Source organism: Podarcis vaucheri (genome assembly GCF_965113315.1).
Source record: "Podarcis vaucheri genome assembly, chromosome: 12".
Taxonomy (NCBI): domain Eukaryota; kingdom Metazoa; phylum Chordata; class Lepidosauria; order Squamata; family Lacertidae; genus Podarcis; species Podarcis vaucheri.
In genome coordinates, this window is record NC_138750.1 from 9,788,454 (window position 1) to 9,810,765 (window position 22,312).

The window sequence follows — 22,312 nt, forward strand, 5'->3', positions numbered from 1 at the left end:
CGGGCGGCAGGGGGCCACGCCCCCTGCTAGCCGGAGCTCGGGCCCCGACCACAACCCCTCCCCTCTCTTTCAGGGAGGGGAGTCTTTGCTACCACACAAATGGTGATAGCTACCAGTTTAGTTGGCTTTAAAAGTGCAATAGACAAGTTCATAGAGAAGGAGTCTATCAATACTTATTGGTCATGATTTGTTATATGCATTCCAGGTTCATAGGCAGAATGCCAATGAGTAACAGTTGCTGGGGAGTAACAACAGAAAAGGTCTAATGCTTTCATGCCCTGCTTCTGGATTTCCCAAAAGTTCCTAGCTGCCCTCCACCGGAAATGAGATTAAACTATAGTCTGATACGGTAACACTCTTATGTTCTTTACTGAGGCAGAAACTCAAACTGTATTCCATCTTGCAACAGTATATCAGTTGATTTGCTTTCAATTACTTCAGCTATTGCCTTTGAAAGACCCAGGATGTAAATACATTTGCAAAAGGAGACTGTTCGTCTCAAGATTATTTTGTTGTGGATGTTACATCAGTTAAACCATTCCATCAGTTTACAGTATACCATAAATGTTTACATGAGCTCTGAACTATAAAATATTTTCACATAACTATTTCAGCTCGGAAAGAATGATGCACTGTCAAAGTTTGCGAGAGCTCAGAGTAGCAATTCAGTATCTGAAGATCAAATAAAAACCGCTGCAGATCATCTAGAAAGTTGCAGGGAATATTAGGTTAAACAAATTACTGTTCCATGGTCTCTCAGCTGGTAAATGTAACCAGGAAGGTATCGCTTATGTATTTTAAAACTATGTGTTTAGTGTGGGGGGAGACATTAAAGAGTCAGGCTCATAACCCAACTATACTGACCTGTCTGTAAGTTCCCTCTAACAAGGTGTCCAGATGTTGCAGAGGAGCTTGGGTTTTATCTTTAAACCGAGTCAGCAGTCGTCGTTCAATAGCTCTAAACTGTATGGCTCTTTCAGATAATAGCTGCTCATATTTAACAGCATTCAAGCGCAGCTACAATTAAGCAGGTTTTTGAAGGAAAAAGTTAAAAATATTCCAAAATGCAATAATATTTTCACATGACACATTTATAACAAACAGGTGGAGAACAACCGCATTTCTGGAAGTTTTACTGTAGTGATTCGTAAAGTGCTTTTCTATGGTAAGGTAGTCAGTCTGAAGATCGGTAATTTCACACTCATCATCAGATCAACTAACAGGCTAGAATAATGCCAGGTATTACCAAAATTGAAAATAATTGTTGACAGTGAAGGCAATCTGCTGTAATGCATGATAATCTTACCATGGGTTTTCATGACAGAGGTGAAATTATCTCGTCATCGGCAGGTTATGAATTATTTCAGTACACTGGACCTGCAGCACATATGCTCAATGATATTTTACTAGCTGCGGCAGAAATCAGGCACAGTATTTTAAAATGTTTAAAGCACTGTTTTAGGAATAGATTTTTATTTTTAGGGGAGGGCAATTTTTAATATATATCAAATGTAAATCCAATATCAAAACAACTCACATTCCTGTCTATAATGACTGTGCCAAGTGTGCCTAAGAGTTTTGAAGAATATGTTAATATACTATTGGTTTAAGGGACGCGGGTGGCGCTGTGGGTAAAACTTCACGCCTAGGACTTGCCGATCGCATGGTCGGCGGTTCGAATCCCCGCAGCGGGGTGCGCTCCCGTCGTTCGGTCCCAGCGCCTGCCAACCTAGCAGTTCGAAAGCACCCCCGGGTGCAAGTAGATAAATAGGGACCGCTTACCAGCGGGAAGGTAATCGGCGTTCCGTGTGCTGCGCTGGCTCGCCAGATGCAGCTTGTCACGCTGGCCACGTGACCCGGAAGTGTCTGTGGACAGCACTGGCTCCCGGCCTATAGAGTGAGATGAGCGCACAACCCTAGAGTCTGACAAGACTGGCCCGTACGGGCAGGGGGGTACTATTGGTTTGGCAAAGATTATTAGAAATGAGATGCTGACTTTCACAGCCCAAACAGCCCTGACATAATCTCCATTCCACTTTATAAAAACATATACAAAGCCATTAAGGGCTTGAAGATGGGTCACCATGAGCCTACACACCATGACTGCAGCCCCTATAAATGCACTGGTTTATAAAAATGCAGCCTGTGTAAAAAGCACTTCTTTAAGTTTAAACAATTGCAACAGCTCAAAGTAACAACTGAAAAAGTCCCCAGCCAAATTTCATTACAAAATCACAAATATTAATATGCATACCTCAAAATGATGATCGATTACTTCAAAATATTCTTGTAAGGGGATTGGGCCAGAAAAAGTACATGCAAAGTCTTTGCAGTTTTGTTTCCTAAAATGTTCTTCAAGACGCACAGTGAGTTCTTTCACAATTAGCCAAAGGTCTTCTAACTGCTCACTTTGAATTCTGTAGCGCTCTTGAAAATGAAAATGAAAAACAAAATAAAAATTAGTAGCTGATTCACTATCAGTTACTAAGTAGGGCCACTTTTTTTAAAAAAAAATGAATTTAGTTATACACAAGACAGAAAAAGACAAACAAGAATAAATATATATATATAAACTGAAGAATATAGGAGCAGAGCATAAAGGTGAGGTGCACATGTACATACAGCCATACTTGATAACAGTTCTACTTACGTTGTTGCTATTATTATTATTATTATTATTATTATTATTATTATTATTATTTTAATGAATATAGTATTTCTGGATTCCACCTGTGAAAAAAATTTCTGTGTTCATAACTTTGCATGTTTAATAGTTCCCCTTTCCCCATCTCTTCCACCAATAGCATCAATTTAAATACCGTATTTAAACACTTTTTCAGCAATATGGTGGGAATTCTGTGTCACAATTATCACAATTACAAACATGCTTTATGGAATTCCCTGATGTCAATTACACTGAGATGCCTGCTGCAATTCTGCCTTCCTTCCTTGCTCCAAATTCTGGGGGCATTCTCCAGTAGCAAGCTAGAGAATGAAACCTCTTTTAATATTTCCTGCTTTCAGGAATCAGGTAAACAAGCATTGGGTTTTTTCACGAACCAGGGGTACTTCCCCATCAAATCCATTCCATCATTTTCGTTCAGGGGTGACTTCACACATACACACACATCTGTCAACAGAGGGCAATAGTTAATGCATGTGATGAAGTGAACACTAGCCTACAAAAGCCTATTGCAATAAGAATTCCTAATTTTAAGGTGCCATAAGATTCTCTGTGATATAGGCGCCATGCAAAAACATTCCTCTCCTCCCAGTCCTTTGGCTAATTAAAAAAAGGGGGCCTTTTAAGCTAGGGGGTATTGTTTTTGTTTGTTATTATGGAGTGCATTGTTGTATTTTTATACTGTAAACCGCTCTGTGATCTTCGGATGTAGGGTGGTATAGAAATTTAATTAATTCGTTTATTTATTATGTAACAAAAACACTTCTTTAGAAGTTGTTAGTTCACATGGATTTCAAGCTCTGATTTCCAACTTAAAATGGTTCTTGTTAATGCTAACCAATGGTTCATGGTTCAATAAATTTGAAGAGTCAGGAGGAAGGGCCATGTGGGTCCAAGGGTTTCTCCCAAACTCAATCATAGTTAAAAGATAGGAGACCTGTTTGCATTGACCCTAACACGTCAATAGTTCAGAACAAGTAGCAAAATTTTACATCCAGGACATTTGAAATTAAAAACTGAACAATTCAGGGTATGCTCAGTTGAGAGCTAGGATACAATATGGAAAATTCGCTTCAAAAATTCAGCCTGGAAAAATGCTACCATATTGGAAAATGGCAGCTCTCTTTTTCCATTTAGCTAAAAGGACCCAAACCTCTGAAACAAGCATGATTTATCTGAAATGGATTGAGCATTCTCACATTCAGAATCATAAGATGATCTCAAAGAAGATTTCTGGGTAGGATTTTAAAACCTAACATTTATTAGGTCTTTCCATATCTCAGCTATCAAAATAGTATGCCCTGCAATTTTCTATGACCAGGTAAAATTGTAATCTCATTTGACTACAAGGAATCTTAATAAAGGACTCTGAAGTGCATATCCATCTTAAAGAGCAAAACATCATAGCTACCAAGGAGTGGGATTCTGCATCTTATATCAAGCAAATTAAAAGTTTTGTGGTTGATGCTTCACGCATATCATCCCTTAATAAAAATGGGCCAATTAAATGGCCAGGTATACAGCAATAGTACTGTAGTTTCAAGCTAATTCTGAAAATGCTATGTTTATAGTAATCTTTTCAAAATATGTAAGAGAACAGTTGTGAGGAAAAATAAGAGGAAGGGTGGAAATGAGGAGGGGATATTAAAAAAAAACCTTAAAATGTTCTACTTTTTAGAAGTTTGGCCAAGTTTTTTATTTTTAAAAAAGGTGAGGCTTATAACTTTACTTATTAAGCAATTCATAAGATTAGCAATCCAAGATTGTATAACATTTCTACTGGCACAGTTCCCAGAAAATGCATTTCATAGACGGGACAATGACAAATTATATTTACAGTATACAAGGAAAATAGGCAGGTTTCATATAAAAGCATGTCCTTTTAAAAGCCGAAAACCATTTGTTAATGATAACATACCATCTTATTTTCATTATGCTAGAAATATATCTAGGAATAATGACCAGACATTTTGAACAAAACTTCCCTCATCTAAAATTAGTCCCTGAGTCAAATTTAGGCAAAAAAAAGAGGTCATCAGCGGTTTTAAAATTGTATTGACCAGCAGGAAAATACAGCAGACAACTCCACTGAAGTGTAATGGTAGGATAAAACTAATGGCTTATTTGATCTATTACAAAGAGAAAGAAAACTCTGAAAAAATCTATAGCATATAAATGAAATAGAGTTCTTTAGTTGCACAATTCTGCTGAAAACAGCAAAAGAGTAACTGTTACTTACATGCCTACATTCTAAGATTATGAAAACAGGTATGTTTGAGGAAAGCAGCTTTTCCCTCAAAATATTAAATATTAAATTTTATACAGAAGGACAGATGCACAATAGCTGTTCAAGCATTCTAAGTCATGTTTGCGTAAGCCCAAACCATGCTTAATACTGAGCGCAGCTAATTGTTTTTAAGAACCTATGGGATATTATGAATGCCACAAGCACCCATAAATCACCCTTCTCAGCAATGAAATACTTATTGAAAGTTGGATGAAGGGGCATGTTTTTCAAGAATTTTAGTAAACAGTTATTTGTGTCAAGAAACCAAAAAGTTGTCAGCTCCTGGGATCTCTGACACGGTTAAGCAACTTGTGAGCGTAGGAATCAATCTCTCACCCAAAAGCCACATAAAAGCCCTAATGGGCATGGGATATAATTATTTCTGAGACAGTTGTAATTTATAACTGAGTTTTATCCATCTGCTCATGGAAATTTACATTCAATATGAGACTTGTTTTCTGGTTTGGGAGTTGGACTAGATCAACCTTAAAGTACCTTCCAATTCTACAATACTATGAACAGTGTCAAATGTAAATTATTCTCCCAACAGTAATCTTTACAGAATCCCAGCTGGTAAAAGAGTAAAGTAGAAGCATGGGTACACGGGTAAGATTAAAGGTTTTATGGTGCAGCAGTTTCTAGACACTATTGCATCAAACACTAGGGTATGCTTCAAGCATCTGTACTGTGGGAAAGCTTATACTGAGATAGCAAGCATCAAGCCAGGTCTATAAATAAACAAACCCAAATGGAAAAGAAAATTATTAGTGGGAGAAAAGATGGGAAGATAAAGCTCCCTGTTCAAGCTAAAAGGTTACAATACACTTCAGCTAGCCAATGCCTCTGGTGGAATACTTAAAGCTTCTTTTCCTTTCATTAATAAGTGAACACTTATTCCCATCAGCTGAGATCTTGTTTGCACATGTATATCATTTAAGCTACCAATTCTGTAAAACAAGAATCCAAATAACCAATTCTAATTTTAGCTTACACGTAAAACTATTTACAAAAAAAATTACAAGTCTTCTCAGATCTTTGTTATGGAATGTTCCAGTTACTTCAACTGTTTAAATTTTTTTACTGTCAAACAAATATTAAAAATTATCATACAACACTCAAAGAATGTTCACACAACCAAACACAAACAAAAATGAAGCCTGCAAAAAGTAAACTAATTGATACCATGAGAGTCACTGAATAACTACTTGTCCAGATGTTTCCCATCACAGGATTTATGGTGAAAGATATTAAGGTCTTTTACAGCTTAAGAATTCTTGACATCCGTGTGAATAGAGGAAAGCTCATGCCACCAAACTTAGATAATTCTTCACAGCATTCTAGAATCTAAACAACGAGCTGAAAGGCCCGAGGCTCAGGACTACTGGATTGGTTCCACTGGTGCACCCACACAGTCCGGACACCATCCCAGTAAGTAGCAAAGAGGCCACTGTCAGGACGGCAGCAACATGGCACCATCCCACGGCGCCAGCTGCTCCTGAGGACTCAATCTGCACACTTTAAACTGGTTTACATAGACCACAGATTTAAAACAAACTTCAAACCCTAGTTTCAATTACTAGTTAACAGTACACCACAATGATTTTAAATGTATTGTCTTTCAAAAGCATACTTTTCATATTTTGAAACAGACAATCAAGTAAGGTTTCTGGTTCTTGTTTTATTATGGATGTTCTACAATTTTATTACCGGTAAGGTAAAGGTAAAGGAACCCCTGACCATTAGGTCCAGTCATGACCGACTCTGGGGTTGCAGCGCTCATCTCGTTTTCTTGGCCGAGGGAGCCGGCGTACAGCTTCCGGGTCATGTGGCCAGCATGACTAAGCCACTTCTGGCGAACCAGAGCAGCGCATGAAAACGCCGTTTACCTTCCTCCCAGAGCGGTACCTATTTATCTACTTGCACTTTTATGTGCTTTTGAACTGCTAGGTTGGCAGGAGCTGGGACCGAGCAACGGGAGCTCACCCTGTCGCGGTACCGGTAATGACTTGTTAATTTGTATGTTTTGTTTTAGTTTTGCTTTTTTATTTTCTGTCGACTGCTTTGAGGCCCACCAAATGGGGGGAAAGTGGCATATAAATTCAACAACAACAACAACAACAAAAGGCAGAAATGAGAGAAGGGAAAGAGAAGGAGGAACCAAATAGTTGGAATTCAGTCATGAAACAGTGGCCAAATCCCACTGATTAATAATAATGCTTCTTCAGGATTGTTGAATTATGGCTTCTTTTTTAAAAAAGCTGTAACCAACTTCTCAATGACACAATTACAAGCTCGTGGACCCAGCCTGATATTGCTTCCCTACTAGATTTAACAAGCCATGAAGGACAAAAGCCTAGCATACAAGCCTAGCACACAAGCTGAACCAAGCTTCTTGCCAACATCCTCAGAAGTCAATAACTGAAAAGCTGAACAGGATTTAGTGAACAGGGACCATCTGTGGCAGAAAGAAGTCCTGAATCAGAATCAGAAGCAAAAGAGGAGGGAGGCCAAAAGGCAGAGATGAGTCAGGCTGGTGAAGAAGACAGGATGTCTCTCCCTAATGCTGCGACAAGCTCCCCTCCTCCTGGTCCTCCAGAACCAAAAGATGTATGAAGAGGGAGGAGCAAAGACAAGTATGCCTGTGGCACCCAATTGCTTGAGGAAGACCAGGGGGAATGGGGAGACCTATGCAACTGTGGGAAGCTGGGGACCTTTAGACTCCACAACTGCCTCATAGGGACAAGAGTTGCAATGCTCATCAGGCCTGGCACTTGTGAGCAGACCTTTTATCTTCTAACAAAGAGTTAACTTCGCTTATTCCATGTGATTTACTGTTGACACCCACCCCTGTCACACTGTGGACAAAAATATTGCACAAACTCTATCATGTGAAGATCTCATCCATTAACTTCAGTTCAACAAGATACTTACGCGATGTTTTTGAAGCAAGTAATGTGACTCGGGAGCCACCTAATAACTGAAATCCTAAAGCATTTAGCTGGTCTTCATCAGCCTGATCAGCAAAGTCTGAAATAAAATGAAATGAAATGTGTAATTTACACAATTTGTCCATGCCGTTAACACTGCACCCATAAATCTACTTAGATTTCAAGTTTACAATAGACTTCATATTGCAAATAATTTTGGGTGAGAATGTGCCAATGCATTGTTTCTTATACATTATGTCACTGGACCACAAAGTCCCTTTATCTATCAGATACAAACATTCATGCTGGTTTTACAACTATCCATTGTTATATAAATTGCATCTAACCCAGACCATAAACTCTATACAATGGATTGGATTCCCATGTATGGATTCCCATCATATCCACAGCAAACCAAATTGACCAGCATTTAGTTATTTAAATGGTGCATATATTAGAAGCAAAATATATCAATATAATTCATTTGGGTACCGTGTGATAAGAATTTCACATAAAAACCTTCCATGTGGTAAAACAATAATAAAGCTAGCAAAACTTAAGTGGGTTTTGATAAAATTCTAAATGTACAAACTACATTGAGAAACCAATGTTTCTTTCATTTAAGCTTTTAGATAATAAATGGCTCATTACTCAAGCATTCTAGGTAAATCAATCATGTCAGAGGTGCATCCTTAACTGAAGTTCTACCTGGGAAAAGGATAACAAGGCTGACTGGAGGCTTGTTGGTATCAATAGTTAACTTCTGGCTTGCTGTCTTTGAAGGATGAGCTGGAGAGCAAACTAACCGCAATGGTAATCGAAATTTGCACTGGGAAACTCTTGGTGCACCTGAAACAAATCATGTGTGTCTTGTAATTGTTAAGTCTAAATATACTGAGATTAGGTACAAGGCTTTGTTTAGGGCAACTACTGAAAATAAAAGATCTGCAGGATCATACATATCATATAAACATATCATATAAATGAAAATCTGCAACAAGAAAAAAATGCAATAACAAAAACCCCAAATATTAAAACAACCTCTGTCTTTAAAAAGGAAGCAAGATTGCAAGAGATATTTTCTTAAATATTAATCTTCTGACCTCAAAATACACAGCAATTTCCTGGCATTATGCTAAGCATCTGAATAACTTTCAACAGGAGTTCAGTAATTTTTCTCAAATAACTCTTATTTTGGTTTGTTAACTTTCATCAGCAGTCAGATATAAAAACAAAATCATTCATGCAGATTGTAAAATATCAATAAAAAGTAAAATATGTAATGATCAATAACCAGTTAATCATTTTAACTGGAATTTCATTAGTTGTATAACTGTACCAGAACTATGTAAAAATACAAGCACGCACACACACGTACAAGCAAGCAAGCAAGTCAGTAAATGGACTGCAATGGTCCACACCATTCAGAGAGGAATAAAATCTGTTTTCCCCCTAGAACATGGGTCACCAAGGCAGTGGGGTCATATTCCTTCCTGCGAATGACAACCATTCAATTATATAATTGAAAATAAAGTGATACATTTTGATCCCTTGATCCAACGCTACATTTGCACTGACCCAAGCAATGAAAGTCCACAAGTTATCACACTTCTAATTGACAATTACAGTGGTGCCTCGCAAGACGAAATTAATTCGTTCCACAAGTTTTTTCTTCTTGCGAGTTTTTCGTCTTGCGAAGCACCGTTTCCCATAGGAAAGCATTGAAAATCAATCAATGCGTTCCTATGGAAACCGCCTTCAGACCAGGTCTTCAGACTCTTCTGAAGGCTGGGGGGGGGGACAAGGGCTTTTCTTCCCACCACCAGCCTTCAGAAGGCTGTTCTGAAGGCTGGCGGTGGGAGGAAAGCCTTTCTCCCCACTTCCCGCCCCGCAAGCTCCGGGGACAGGAGCACTTTGCTGACGACCGCCAGCATTTTAAAAGCCCCCGCTGTCCCGGGGCGATTTTAAAATGCTGGCGGGCAGCAGCGAAGCCTCCGCTGTCCCGGGGCGATTTTAAAATGCTGGCGGGCGGCAGTGAAGCCTCCACTGTCCCGGGGCGATTTTAAAATGCTGGGGGTCGGCAGCGAAGGCTTTGCTGCCGCCCGCCAGCATTTTAAGATCGCCCGGGACAGCGGAGAAGTCTCCGCTGTCCCGGGAAGGCCGGCGGGGGGGAGCAAAGACTTTTGCCCCCCGCCGGCCTTCAGAAGAGGTCCAGGACCTCTTCTGAAGGCCGGCGGTGGGTGAAAGTCTTTGCTCCCGACCGCCAGCATTTTAAAAGAGGTCCCCGGAGATTTCCCTATGGGCTTTCTTCTTGCGAAGCAAGCCCATAGGGAAATTCCTCTTGTGGAACGACTCAAAAACGGAAAACTCTTTCGTCTTGCGAGTTTTTCGTTTTGCGAGGCGTTCGTCTTGCGAGGCACCACTGTACAGGCTAACCTGGATTTTATTATATTTGCGTATGAATAATTAAATGGCTACAATATCCCTAAAGGAAATTAACATCAAAATAGACTTAACATTTGGTTACTCATGCCAGCAAACACAATAAGGATTCCAGTAGCACCTTATTTCAGCAGCAGTTCACAGGCATATACAAACAGTGGGGTCAAATGTCATGAAATGAAGAGGGGGGGGGAATCAGAAAATTCAATTGAAATTTGAATGTACAAGAAACAAGCAGTTTCCCCTTTTTAAAGTTGCAACAATGGTATTTGGTGACAGAGCCATCTTAGTGTTGCTAAGCTAATTGGCATCTGTAGTGGAACAGAGTATCATCAAAGTATTTTTGAAGTCACTTCTAAAGGGCCAACCAGCAGCTCACATATATACATTTTTACTTTAAAATAACAACTATCACTAATTTTGATTTTGATTCAGCCTATCATTCACTTACCCTCTGGGTTGAGATCTACCATAACATCAGTGAAAGCAAGAGAGAAAGAAAAGAGCAAAATACAACTAATAACAGAAATTCAACAAAAATCTAATAACTGAGAATGAAAGAGAAGCCTAGTTTCCTTAAGTAAGATGTAGGCTACGTTGCTCCTCCACCACCTCTAAGTAAAATGTAACATAAGATGTTGAACAGAAAGCTGAGAATATGATGAAGGAAAGCAAAGAGCAAGGAAGAGGACTATGGAGTACCCATGCCAGGAGGAAGATAAGTTAAGAACCAAACACAACAGGGCAGGTCCCACTGAAATATCCAGCAGCGTTAGTTAAAGGGCTACCTGAAAGGGGGGGGGAATGTTTTATGGCATGTTGGTGAGATATCTTAATTTATCTTGGTTTATTAATGATTCTGTCTGTACTACCAATGGCATGCCTGCGACCCAGAAAGGTCACCATGTGATTGCCCTCTATAGCTTGTGAACAATTAGGTATTCTAGGTGTCTAACTAGAGATTAAGGGACACGGGTGGCGCTGTGGGTAAAAGCCTCAGCGCCTAGGGCTTGCCGATCGAAAGGTCGGCGGTTCGAATCCCCGCGGCGGGGCGCGCTCCCGCTGCTCGGTCCCAGCGCCTGCCAACCTAGCAGTTCGAAAGCACCCCCGGGTGCAAGTAGATAAATAGGTACCGCTTACCAGCGGGAAGGTAAACGGCGTTCCGTGTGCTGCGCTGGCTCGCCAGATGCAGCGTTGTCACGCTGGCCACGTGACCCGGAAGTGTCTCCGGACAGTGCTGGCCCCCGGCCTATAGATGTGAGATGGGCGCACAAACCCCAGAGTCTGTCAAGACTGGCCCGTTCGGGCAGGGGTACCTTTACCTTTACCTAACTAGAGATTGGCAAATGGGGGGGTGGTACCTAACGCAGTACAGTGGTGCCTCGCAAGACGAAAAGAATCCGTTCTGTGATTCTTTTTTCGTCTTGTGAAGCAAGTCCATTGAAGGATTAGTGGATTAGCGCTATTAGTGCTATTAGCGGCTTTTAGCGGTTTATCTGCTGATCAGATCAGCTGATAAGCGGCTTAGCGGCTTAGAAAAAGGGGGGGAAGGGGAAAAAATCAGCAGGAACTCGCAAGACATTGTCCCATAGGAGATTCGTTTTGCGAAGCACCTCCAAAACGGAAAACTCTTTCGTTTTGCGAGTTTTCCATCTTGCGAGGCATTCGTCTTGCGGGGCACCACTGTATAGGGATCAAATCATTTTTGCTACAGGCAGCCCCCTGTGTATGTCAGGGTTACGTTCCGAGGCACTGTGTGAGCCAGTAGAATTGCATATAATTGAAACCCACCGGAAAAGCCTGGAAACATCCTGTTACGCTCCCCCTGCCCCCACTCCACCCTTTTAGTGACATTTCAGTGATGTCTTTATGACGTTTCTGGTCACTGCCAGGTTCAGCAAAATGCACACGTTGAAAGCACATAAATGGGGGCCTGCCTATACTCTACTACAGGGGTTGGCAAGGATTACTGGGCATGGGCCCGATCACTCCCACGGAGATCCTCCGTGGGCCAGACCGGCACAGCGCAACGCTGGCAATCGCGTCTGCACATGTCCGTGGCACCGGAAATCGCTTCTGCGCATGCCCAGATGCCCAAAATCGAGCCTGCGCAGAAGCGTTTTTTGGCTTCTAGGCTTGCACAGAAGTGTTTTCTGGCGCCGCGGACATGTGCAGACACGATTTCCGGAGCTGCAGAAGAGAGTCTGCAATTTGGGAGTGGCTCATGGGCCGGATAAGCAACCCTCATGGGCCCCTTCCGGCCCATGGGCCTTAGGTTGCCAACCTCTGCTCTACTATACTATCTCTATTTTGTCTGGTGGCTAAAGGTCAGAGATAGACATTTTACAAACCTGGTCTTATTTCTGAGATGTGTGGCAACAAAAATAATAGTGCTCTCCATGATCAGTTTCATAAACTATTCATTATCTGACGTCATTTTTAAGACGCAATGTCTATTACAGAAGTAGACAGCTTATTTTCAGTTTCCGATTCTCAAAATGTTGATTGCAGCAATTTTTATGTTAATAGCCAATAACATCAGTCTGCTTGTGCAACATTTCTCCTCTCCAGCCCTCCCCTCATGCCCCCTAGATCTGCTCCAAAGGGTCCGCCAATTCTCTGGAACAGATTTTTGAGGTACACAGGGGACTGCAGAGGGAAGGAAAAGAAGACAGGAAAAGCTCCTCTGTGTGAGTGGATGTCGACTTGCATGATGTTTTAATTATGAATTGCACCTATTCTGGTTGTTAGACAAGTGATGTAAAAGCCACAGCTATAATTTATTATCTCGTATCACCATGCAGCTTTGCTTAAAATGGCAAAAATATATCATTATAAACAAGGTGCAACTTCCTTGTGTTTTAAGTTTGTGCCTTAGCTTGGCACTTAACAGAGTGATTCTCCCTTAAACTAACAGATAATTTTCACATCAGTCACAGAATGTGATTAGCAAAACTTCCTTTTATGGGTAACAACATGTGTTACAGCACCATCTCCCAGAGTACAGCTGAAATAAACATTGTGAAATAAGCAGATAATTTTAATACAGTGGCTTCATTGTTGTCTGAGGAATGCTTCGCTTCCAAAGCATCTTAAGTGCTATTGCTCAGCCAAAATGCAGTGCAGCGTAAGGGAATAACCAGAATTCACAACCGTTTAACCCTCTGGTTCTGTGCAGGAGTGAACAACAATATTGATAAAACATATTTCTGGATTGCTCCACTTTCATCGAAAGTGCTAAAGGTGTAATTAACTTCTAACCCTTAAAGGTGGTCTTTTCCAGTTCATGTTTGAAGAAAATTGATACTTCAGTTGTAGGTGGAAGCTAATAACAGTTGCTTCTACAAACACACTAAAACAAATTAATGGTGTTACACAGAATAATGTATTTTGAAATGCAAGTTTAACAATCACAATTAAAAACTTAAACACTCGCTGCCACCCCTCCCCGTTTATTCAAATTTTCATAATATTTACCTGTTGCTGTGTTATATGAAGCTAGAGCAGTACCTTCCAGATCTGCTGGTGAGATATTCCCCTTTAGAAAGGCGGAGAGTACCACTGTTTTAGATACAGATGACTCTGTAAACACAGATAAAGACAAAAAGGTCAACTGGGGGGAAGACTTCGTGTAACTCTACAAAACCATTTCTAAGGAAATAGTAATTGAATCATAGATCACTATTTGTTAACCCTCCCCCAAAAAGTACATGCAGTGCTATCCATCTATAAACAATACATATTTAAAATTCTTAAATGTGTGGAAACAAAATTTACTCAACGATCAATTCCTTAATTCCCACAGAAACACCATAGAAGCCTAGCAATCAGCCTCTTGAGCCATCTAATTCTAGTACATTAGTTTTCTGGCCTCCTGGACAATTTGATGCAATTACATCTATGGATTTACAAGTATCCCAAGCTTATCATCTATAATTATGTCCCTCAAAGTATATATCTAGAACTATACAACATAGTCTTTTTGCCAGGTATCAATACACGACTTGCAGTTTTGCAGGATTCTTTGGCAAAATTGCTCAGGTCACTGCTGTGTCATTACTTTTATTGTTGTCATTTTTATTAACAGCTGACTCATTTCATCTTTTTCCTGTTTGCACACCACCTTGTGAAACCACATGAAAGGCAGTACAATCTGCTTAAGTAATGAAACTCAATTTAAAAACACTTTTGCACAACACTTTCAGTTCTGGTACTACAGGCAAAATACCTATGACAAAATCCTGTGATGCCACTAAGAAATTAACATCAAACATACATGAAACTATGAACAAATTGGTTGTTATCGCTGGAATGCCCCGAGGTACTTCATGAAGTTTCTGTGTTATTTGAAAATTAGCTCACTAGCCAAAGGGAGTTTCTGAGCGACATTTCTACCCTGGCAGCATTTCCTAAAAGTACTCTGAAACCACTGTACAAAGTAGGAAGTTTCCAAGCAAAAGGACAATATTTGGACTGCAAACTTCTGCTAGCAATCTACACAGAATTGACCTACATATTTCTTTTCTTTTAAACATGTTACAAGCTTTATTAATAGTCATACATTACATATAGTACATCTCTTAAAGTAAACAGAAATTTCAATCATGTACACCAAAAATGAAAAAAAACCATATACTTATCTTTTCTTACATAATAATGAATCTTTAGCTTCAGCTGTATTTATGCTACTTTTTATGCTATTATTAACAAAAAGTATCATAACGACTTTGGACTTCCTGTCAATTCCCGTTGTATGATTTTATTCTAATAGTGAATGTACCTACGATTATTAATCTATTCTTTATATATTCTCTAATACATTCTTACAGCAATTTGGACAGTTGCTCTTATTTCTCATATATTTCTTTATCCAAGGTCAATTAAATGCTGCCATAGACGAAAAACCACTGGTATATTTTTGTATATATCTCTTATATTTATCCCATTCTTGTGCAAATTCTTGTCTTGAACTGCCCCTTTGGCTGTTGATCAATTGCGCCATTTCCACATATTCTTGTAATTTATTCTGCCAATCCATTATAGTCGGAACATTTTCCCCTTTCCAGTTCTTTGCTACTAGTGTTCGGGCTGCTCGCTATTACCCTCATTCCAAAGACATACTTTAGGTTACTCAAGGGTGTAGGGATATCTAATATGAGTTTTTTGCTCTGTTTAAGACCCAGTGCCATATCATAAACTGCTTTTGAAAGTCTTACCGAGTTTCAAAAGCAATTAATCTTGTGAACTGGGAAATACAGTGGTACCTCGCAAGACGAATGCCTCGCAAGACGGAAAACTCGCAAGACAAAAGTTTTTTTTGTTTTTTGAGCTGCTTCACAAGACGATTTTCCCTATGGGCTTGCTTCGCAAGACGGAAACGTCTTGCAAGTTTGTTTCCTTTTTCTTAACACCGTTAATACAGTTGCGACTCGACTTCGAGGTGTGGTAGCCTTTTTTGAGGTTTTTGAAGACTTTGGTGATTTTTGAATCTTTTCCAAAACTTTTCCGACACCATGCTTCGCAAGAGGGAAAAAATCGCAGAACGAATTAATTTCGTCTTGCGAGGCACCACTGTACAAGCCCAAAGCAAAGGTTGCAAGGTTTCTAGCTGGGGCAATTAGAATAAGGTCCACTATTTGACTGCTGATTCAGGACCCTAAACTGTGTTTTATATAATCGGCTTTTTGTTTTGTTCTGTGTATATCGCAATTTTTTTTGTTGCTGACGCAAATAAAGTTTCATTCATTCTCTCTCTCAAGCCCAAAGCCTGACTCTCTGGTGTAGGGAAGTGACCACTGTCCTCGCGGGAAGGGTGTTTCTGAGGATGCACTAGGACAACAACAAGTGAGATGTAGTCAAGTATTTAAGAATGCCTGATGCTCAAATCAAGTAATACAGAAAACACAGAATACAGAACAGGGCAGGCTTCATTCTAGACCATTTACTTGTTCTATTATTTTAAATATATATTAGCCAGTGGCAGGTGGGCCTTGGTGTTGTCCTAGAATCCTCTTAGAAACATTTCTAAGAATTTACATTACTGATATATTATACATTATAATGGGACCTGATGTGATTAGCTTCCATCTTTCCTATCACTATTTACACGACAGGTTGTTACTTGGAACTATTTTTAAGGGGGGGGGGAGAAAGAAAGAATATAGACTCAAAGTTAAACATATCTGTCTCAGAAAAAGAGTACCGTATTAATGAATACTAATATAGTACCAGTAGTTTGATAGGCAATGGACAAAAAACAGAAATAACTATAAATCAAAACTGGAACATTTACCTAATTTCAAGGTGAATTTTTCATGAGTCAAAGCTAAAGGAGGTTGAACACATACTGATAATTTTGCAAGTGTCGGCTGTTTGCCCTCCACAGTGATCTGTTAGAAGTAAAAATTAGAAAGGCATTTATGGAAATACCAGGTGAATTAGAACACAGTGCAACTGAAAAGGGAACAGTAAATTAGTAACAACTTTTGAAGTGCTATTATTTTGTAATTTTCATCAGTTGGAGATCTTCCAAAGAATTATGTACATGAAAATGAGTTTTTAATGAATAGAATGCAATTGGAATATTATGCTCCACTGGGAAATTCCCACTCCCTCTGCCATAAATCTTTGAAACAAAAATATTCACTAAACATCCTTTAATTCCATTGTAGTGAACATATATGCATATACAGTTGAAAAGAAATAAATTAAAAAGCCGGTATCAGGGTGAAGGAAGTCAAAATATTATGTTATACATATTTATGTGGTGTAAATGTTAAGGTTGCGTTGGTTGTAACTTTAATTGTCAATATCTAATTTCTAATTTCTTTTTATTGCTGTATATTGTTTTTGTTTTGTTTTTTTGTTATTTTTCTTTTCTTTTTTGTGTTGTTGTTATTGTCCTGATGTATCAAAATAAAATAAAATAAAATAAGAACATATATGCATATACCGTATTGGCCCGAATATAAGCCGCATCCGAATATAAGCTGCACTTTTAAAATTGGAGACGGGGGGAGAGAGGGGGGGGAATACCAGAATATAAGCCACTTCCTTCCTCGTTGCTCCTGGCTGCATACTGGGGGCAGGGGGGGAGCCGCACTGCGTTACCGGCAGCCTTTCCCCTTCCTTGCTCTCTCCCGTCCAGGCCTTGGGGAAGAGGGCGGGGGACTACACACAGGGTGGGCGCCACTTCACCATGCTCCTAGCATTGTTTGCCCTGCACTCCTACTTGCATACCATATGGTTGCAAATATAAGCTGTACTTTAACTTTTCACAGTCAGAAATGAGGGGGGAAGTGCGGCTTATATTCAGGCCAATACGGTATTCGACCTAGTTCAGGATTCTTCTGCCTCCACCATCATTAGAGTACTTAGATAAAACATTGTGTGTGTGTGTGTGTGTGTGTGTGTGTGTCTGTTAGCAACATTATGAGTGTATTTATAAACTCATAAGCTGGAGACCAAGTTGCTGCTTCAAGTCATTCAAGGAACCATGTTAGGCATTTTTTTATTTGACCAGCAGACCACAGTGCCAGCAATTGTCATCCAATATACATTTGGGACCAAGTCTCACTAACCTCAGCTGGAAGCCCATGAAAGCATGTATGAGATGTCAATAACTTGGCTGCAGTATTTTGCATTGAAACAATAATTATCAACAAAGATTGTTTCTCTGAAAATCGTTATGCTCACTTTTGAAGACAGAAGATTACTGTATACTCTCACTCTCTCTAAAGATAAATCCACACCACTGCTCAAAAGGAGAGAGGTTGAGGCAAAGTGAAGATGCTGTTTCTTCTCCTTGCATCTGTCACTGTTTGCATGCTTAAATAGGATAGCTGAACATGCAACAGTGGAGGAGGAGGAAGTGGAGCCAGGTGGGTCTGGGAGTTCATACTGAGCCTTTGATGGGGTATGCAACTCAGCAAGCATCCAAACGATGACAACCTGTGAGTCAGTCCTGGTAGCATCTTCCTAGAGAGGCTGACTTCCAAGACCATAGATAACGTTTATGATTGTTAAACATAATCCTCTCCATAGTTCTAGAAGGCATTTCTCTTAGTTTCCCCATAACACACAGACCCTTGACGTATTTATCCAGTGCTTTTTTTCTACAAAATGTTTAGGGGTACTCTCATTTTTTACTCAAGAAAACCACCATTTTATAGTTCAATTGGGGAAAAATAAATACAGTAAATGGACAAAAGTACAAAGATTCACAAAATGTTCAGGGGTACGCATACCCCTGCGTACCCCCAGAAAAAAGCACTGTATACATCTAATTTTTATTTCTTTAATGCATATCACAAGCAATGTAAATCACCAAAATCTCAGTCACTTCTGTATATTTTCTAGAACCACCCCTCTAAATATAAAAAAATGGTTCGAATCTCTTGAGTGTTATACTTGGTCTTAAAGTCCCAACAAGCACACTACCTTTACTGTCACAGAAGGAACCACCTCTGCTTTTACTTCACTCTCAATGGCTTGCTGTGAAGAAGAAAAAACACACAGAAACAGCAAAATCAGTATCACACAAGAATACACAAATTGTATGGCTAGATTTCAACTTACTGTACAGCTCTTAAAACAATAATAAAAGAATTAAGATGCACAAAAATGTTGGGTGATATATAACTACGGCAGCACAATCAGTCAGCCATTCAACTCACTAGAGCTGTGTTCTCAGCATAGTAAAACAGCCAAATCCAATGGATGTCATATGCTTGTGACATTACTATTACTATTACTCTATGTGACAGATAGGTTTGTGCATATCAAATGACTTTTGCTAATGTCTTGGATCTCACCCAAATATTTTTTTCAAAATCTTTGCTTAAAATTGTCTATAAAAAGAGGAAACAAAGGGCAGTTAAAGCAACATATTCCAATCTATTCTGTTTTACAGGAGTTTATCTTCCAAGAGGCACAATCTTACACCTAGTGCAATGGTGTGAACTGCTCTAGAGCATAAATAATACTTTATCTTACTCAGTCTATATATGTCATTAACAGGCAGTTTAAAATCATTCAAATTGTAACTACGCATGCCATATTTTAGAGAATATCCTTATTTGCTGCTGAATAAAATGTTTCTCCTATTACTGAAATAAATTACTGAAAACGTTTCAAAAACCAAGAGCCAAACAGCTAAAATATTAAGTAAAATATCTACACACATAATAGTTCTTAATTTAATTACCCCAAAGGAATACCTGAAGGAGCGTCTCCACCCCCATCGTTCTACCCGGACACTGAGGTCCAGCACCGAGGGCCTTCTGGCGGTTCCCTCACTGCGAGAAGCCAAGTTACAGGGAACCAGGCAGAGGGCCTTCTCGGTAGTGGCACCCGCCCTGTGGAACACCCTCCCACCAGATGTCAAAGAGAACAACAACTACCAGACTTTTAAAAGACATCTGAAGGCAGCCCTGTTTAGGGAAGCTTTTAATGTTTGATGTATCACAGTATTTTAATATTCTTTTGGAAGCCGCCCAGAGTGGCTGGGGAAACCCAGCCAGATGGGCGGGGTATAAATAATAAAAAAATATTATTGTTGTTATTATTATTATTATTATTATTACTTGTTAACAATTTACAGTTAGTGCTTAGGACAGCATACCAGTTGGTGCACTAATTTCAAAGAACTTCTTTTAGCATACAAATTAGAACGAGAGAGAACACAGTCAATGGTTCAATTCCGATACAATATCAGACTATGGTTAGGGAAGCTTACCTATGGCTTGGTGTACTATCTGAATTAAGAAGCCACAGTTAAATCACTTGAAGCCAAATGCCAAAAGAGCAAAAAAGGAAAGCAGACAAGTGGCTATAAACCAGGGCTTGTCTTTGTGTTCTAAAATATAGTTAGCTCAAACCACGGTTTGCCATGATGCCTGAGTATAGCCAATGTTCATTTACAGCTGGAGGCAAACAGTGGTGGATTAACATTTGATTGACAGCTCTTGGTGGGAAAAGGAAGCTGAGTTGAGCTTCTGGAGCAAGCAGCAACTAGCACCAAATAAACATGTGATGGGTGGTGCATGAACATAGTTTAGTATAGGGAGCCAGTTTCTTTTTACTGTGGTTTAGGCTGTCATCATTCATCAACTGAGCACCATGCCAACAATAGCAATGCACAGCCATAACCAAAGCAGGATTTCATTCATCCTTCTGTAGCTGTACAGTAGTGCAAGATTTCTAAAAGAATAAGTTAACAATTCATTTCAAAATTTATTTTCTCTGTACAAACGTTTTCAAATTAAGACTTGCCTACTGCTTATTGTAATTTAACAAAGCAGAATCCTGATGCATGTTGCATTGGCTTGAGTGGTCCAAATGTGCTACAGGAGCAGATCAAATACACATGATCCTTATGTGGTTTGCTATGGCTACATTCAATGAATATTGGCAATGTCTGCATAAGGTACAATAAAAACATTCTGACAATCCGTTGTAAAATTCTTATATAATTTACTATTAAGTCTAATTATTAAGGATGTGTTCAATTACTCAGTATTAGTTATCGGGTAAACGTTTGATGGCACAGTATTAAAGACTGCAAGTTCAATGTAGATACTACATTTACAGATTTTTTTTCTTCAATGTTAGTCATCCTTTATATTATAAAAAGCACTCTAAACCAAGAACAAACCTTGGTTACAGGTCATGGTTTCTTTGGAGCAAGACAAACCAGAAACCCGGGTTCGCACATAACACTAAGCCAAACCATGACTTAACTCCCAATTGTGCAGCAGCAACAGGAAAGAGGAAGGAGTGAAGCAGCTATGGGGTTTTTTTCTGTGCATCAGCAAGCTTGTCTTAGTGTTAAAAGTGAATAAGACTTTAGAGAACAGAAAAAGCCTCACTTAAGAAAGCCACTGTATTTAAGCATATAACATCATGACTAACATTGGGTAGGATACCAAGAAAAGGACTAGTTTCTTGCACCAGGTGGTTTGGTTTTACATTTCTCAAAATAGCACACACACACACAACAAAAAAGTTAGGGCAAGCCACTTTTATAACTAAGTGAACATAATAATAATAATAATAATAATAATAATAATAATAATAATAATAATAATAATAATTGACCTTTATGGGCATAACACTGCTTATAACAGTTACTGATATGGCATGGGGATCTACTTAAAAATCTCTCTGGGCATGACCAAGTCCCTTAGTAGGTTTTGGGCTCCTGGCCATTGTTCTAAATTTAAGCTCAGTGTTCATTAGTTTAACAACATGCTATAAGCACTATCTATCAGGTTTGAGAGTATACAATTTCTATAAAAACAAATCTCTGTAAGAATATTTGTAAGTTTGAAGGTTACGTACAGACACTGAATCAAGATCAGGTGAGACCGTCACAAGAAGTGCAAAATCTTCATTTTTTTCCATTTTAGGCACAATGTCTGTAAAAAACAGGTAACTAGGAAGTTTAGTCAATGATTTCATAACCATGTTATTGAGACTTAGAGCTGAAGTTTCAACTTAGGATAAAGCCCCATATGTGGAGATTCACAAGTTATAGTCTGGTGAATACTTGCCCAAAGGGAGCGATACTGAATAGTAACAAAGTTACTATTTTTTTTTATAGTAAAGTTCTTTTCCATATTTATTTTATTGACCTTGATCTGAAAGGTTCAGCTTCTACTCACACATGCGTCCTCACACTTTGTTAATGCAACAAAGACCCATATTCATATAAACTTCACTTACAACATTTTATTTCAGAATGTTTTCAAAATTTTCATCAAAATTTAACTACAGGATTCCTTTCAAACTGCCTCCCTCTTGCAAAGCCAACCTTCTCCTTCACAGTTATCTTATTCTGATCTCCTTATACCCAAGACATTATTATATAAAACAACACAGAGGAGGCATAAAGTAAATAGTAAATAAAAGGGAAAGAAATAAAATAAAATAAATGAAAGATGGAAGGGGAGAAAAGTACTTTTGCCCCAGTAG

The 22,312-nt window shown here is 39.1% G+C and overlaps 1 protein-coding gene and 1 long non-coding RNA gene across 4 annotated transcripts in view; one reads left to right on the top strand and one right to left on the bottom strand.

Moving 5' to 3' along the window:
• BBS9 (Bardet-Biedl syndrome 9) overlaps positions 1-22,312 on the bottom strand; it is a gene marked incomplete at its 3' end in the record, with an annotated part of 242,334 nt that overhangs the window by 177,684 nt on the left and 42,338 nt on the right. For all 3 annotated transcript variants that reach the window (XM_082192767.1, XM_082192765.1, XM_082192766.1), the window contains exons 11-18: positions 21,680-21,756; positions 18,779-18,832; positions 16,632-16,728; positions 13,817-13,921; positions 8,606-8,746; positions 7,902-7,997; positions 2,255-2,427; positions 865-1,017 (exon numbers count right to left, since the gene is read on the bottom strand). In XM_082192767.1, the coding sequence (XP_082048893.1) occupies positions 865-1,017; positions 2,255-2,427; positions 7,902-7,997; positions 8,606-8,746; positions 13,817-13,921; positions 16,632-16,728; positions 18,779-18,832; positions 21,680-21,756 (896 nt within the window). The remainder of the gene's footprint in view (positions 1-864; positions 1,018-2,254; positions 2,428-7,901; positions 7,998-8,605; positions 8,747-13,816; positions 13,922-16,631; positions 16,729-18,778; positions 18,833-21,679; positions 21,757-22,312) is intronic.
• The window catches only part of LOC309515289, a 235,309-nt gene that overhangs the window by 68,244 nt on the left and 144,753 nt on the right, over positions 1-22,312 (top strand). The gene's annotated exons all lie outside the window — the stretch shown is intronic.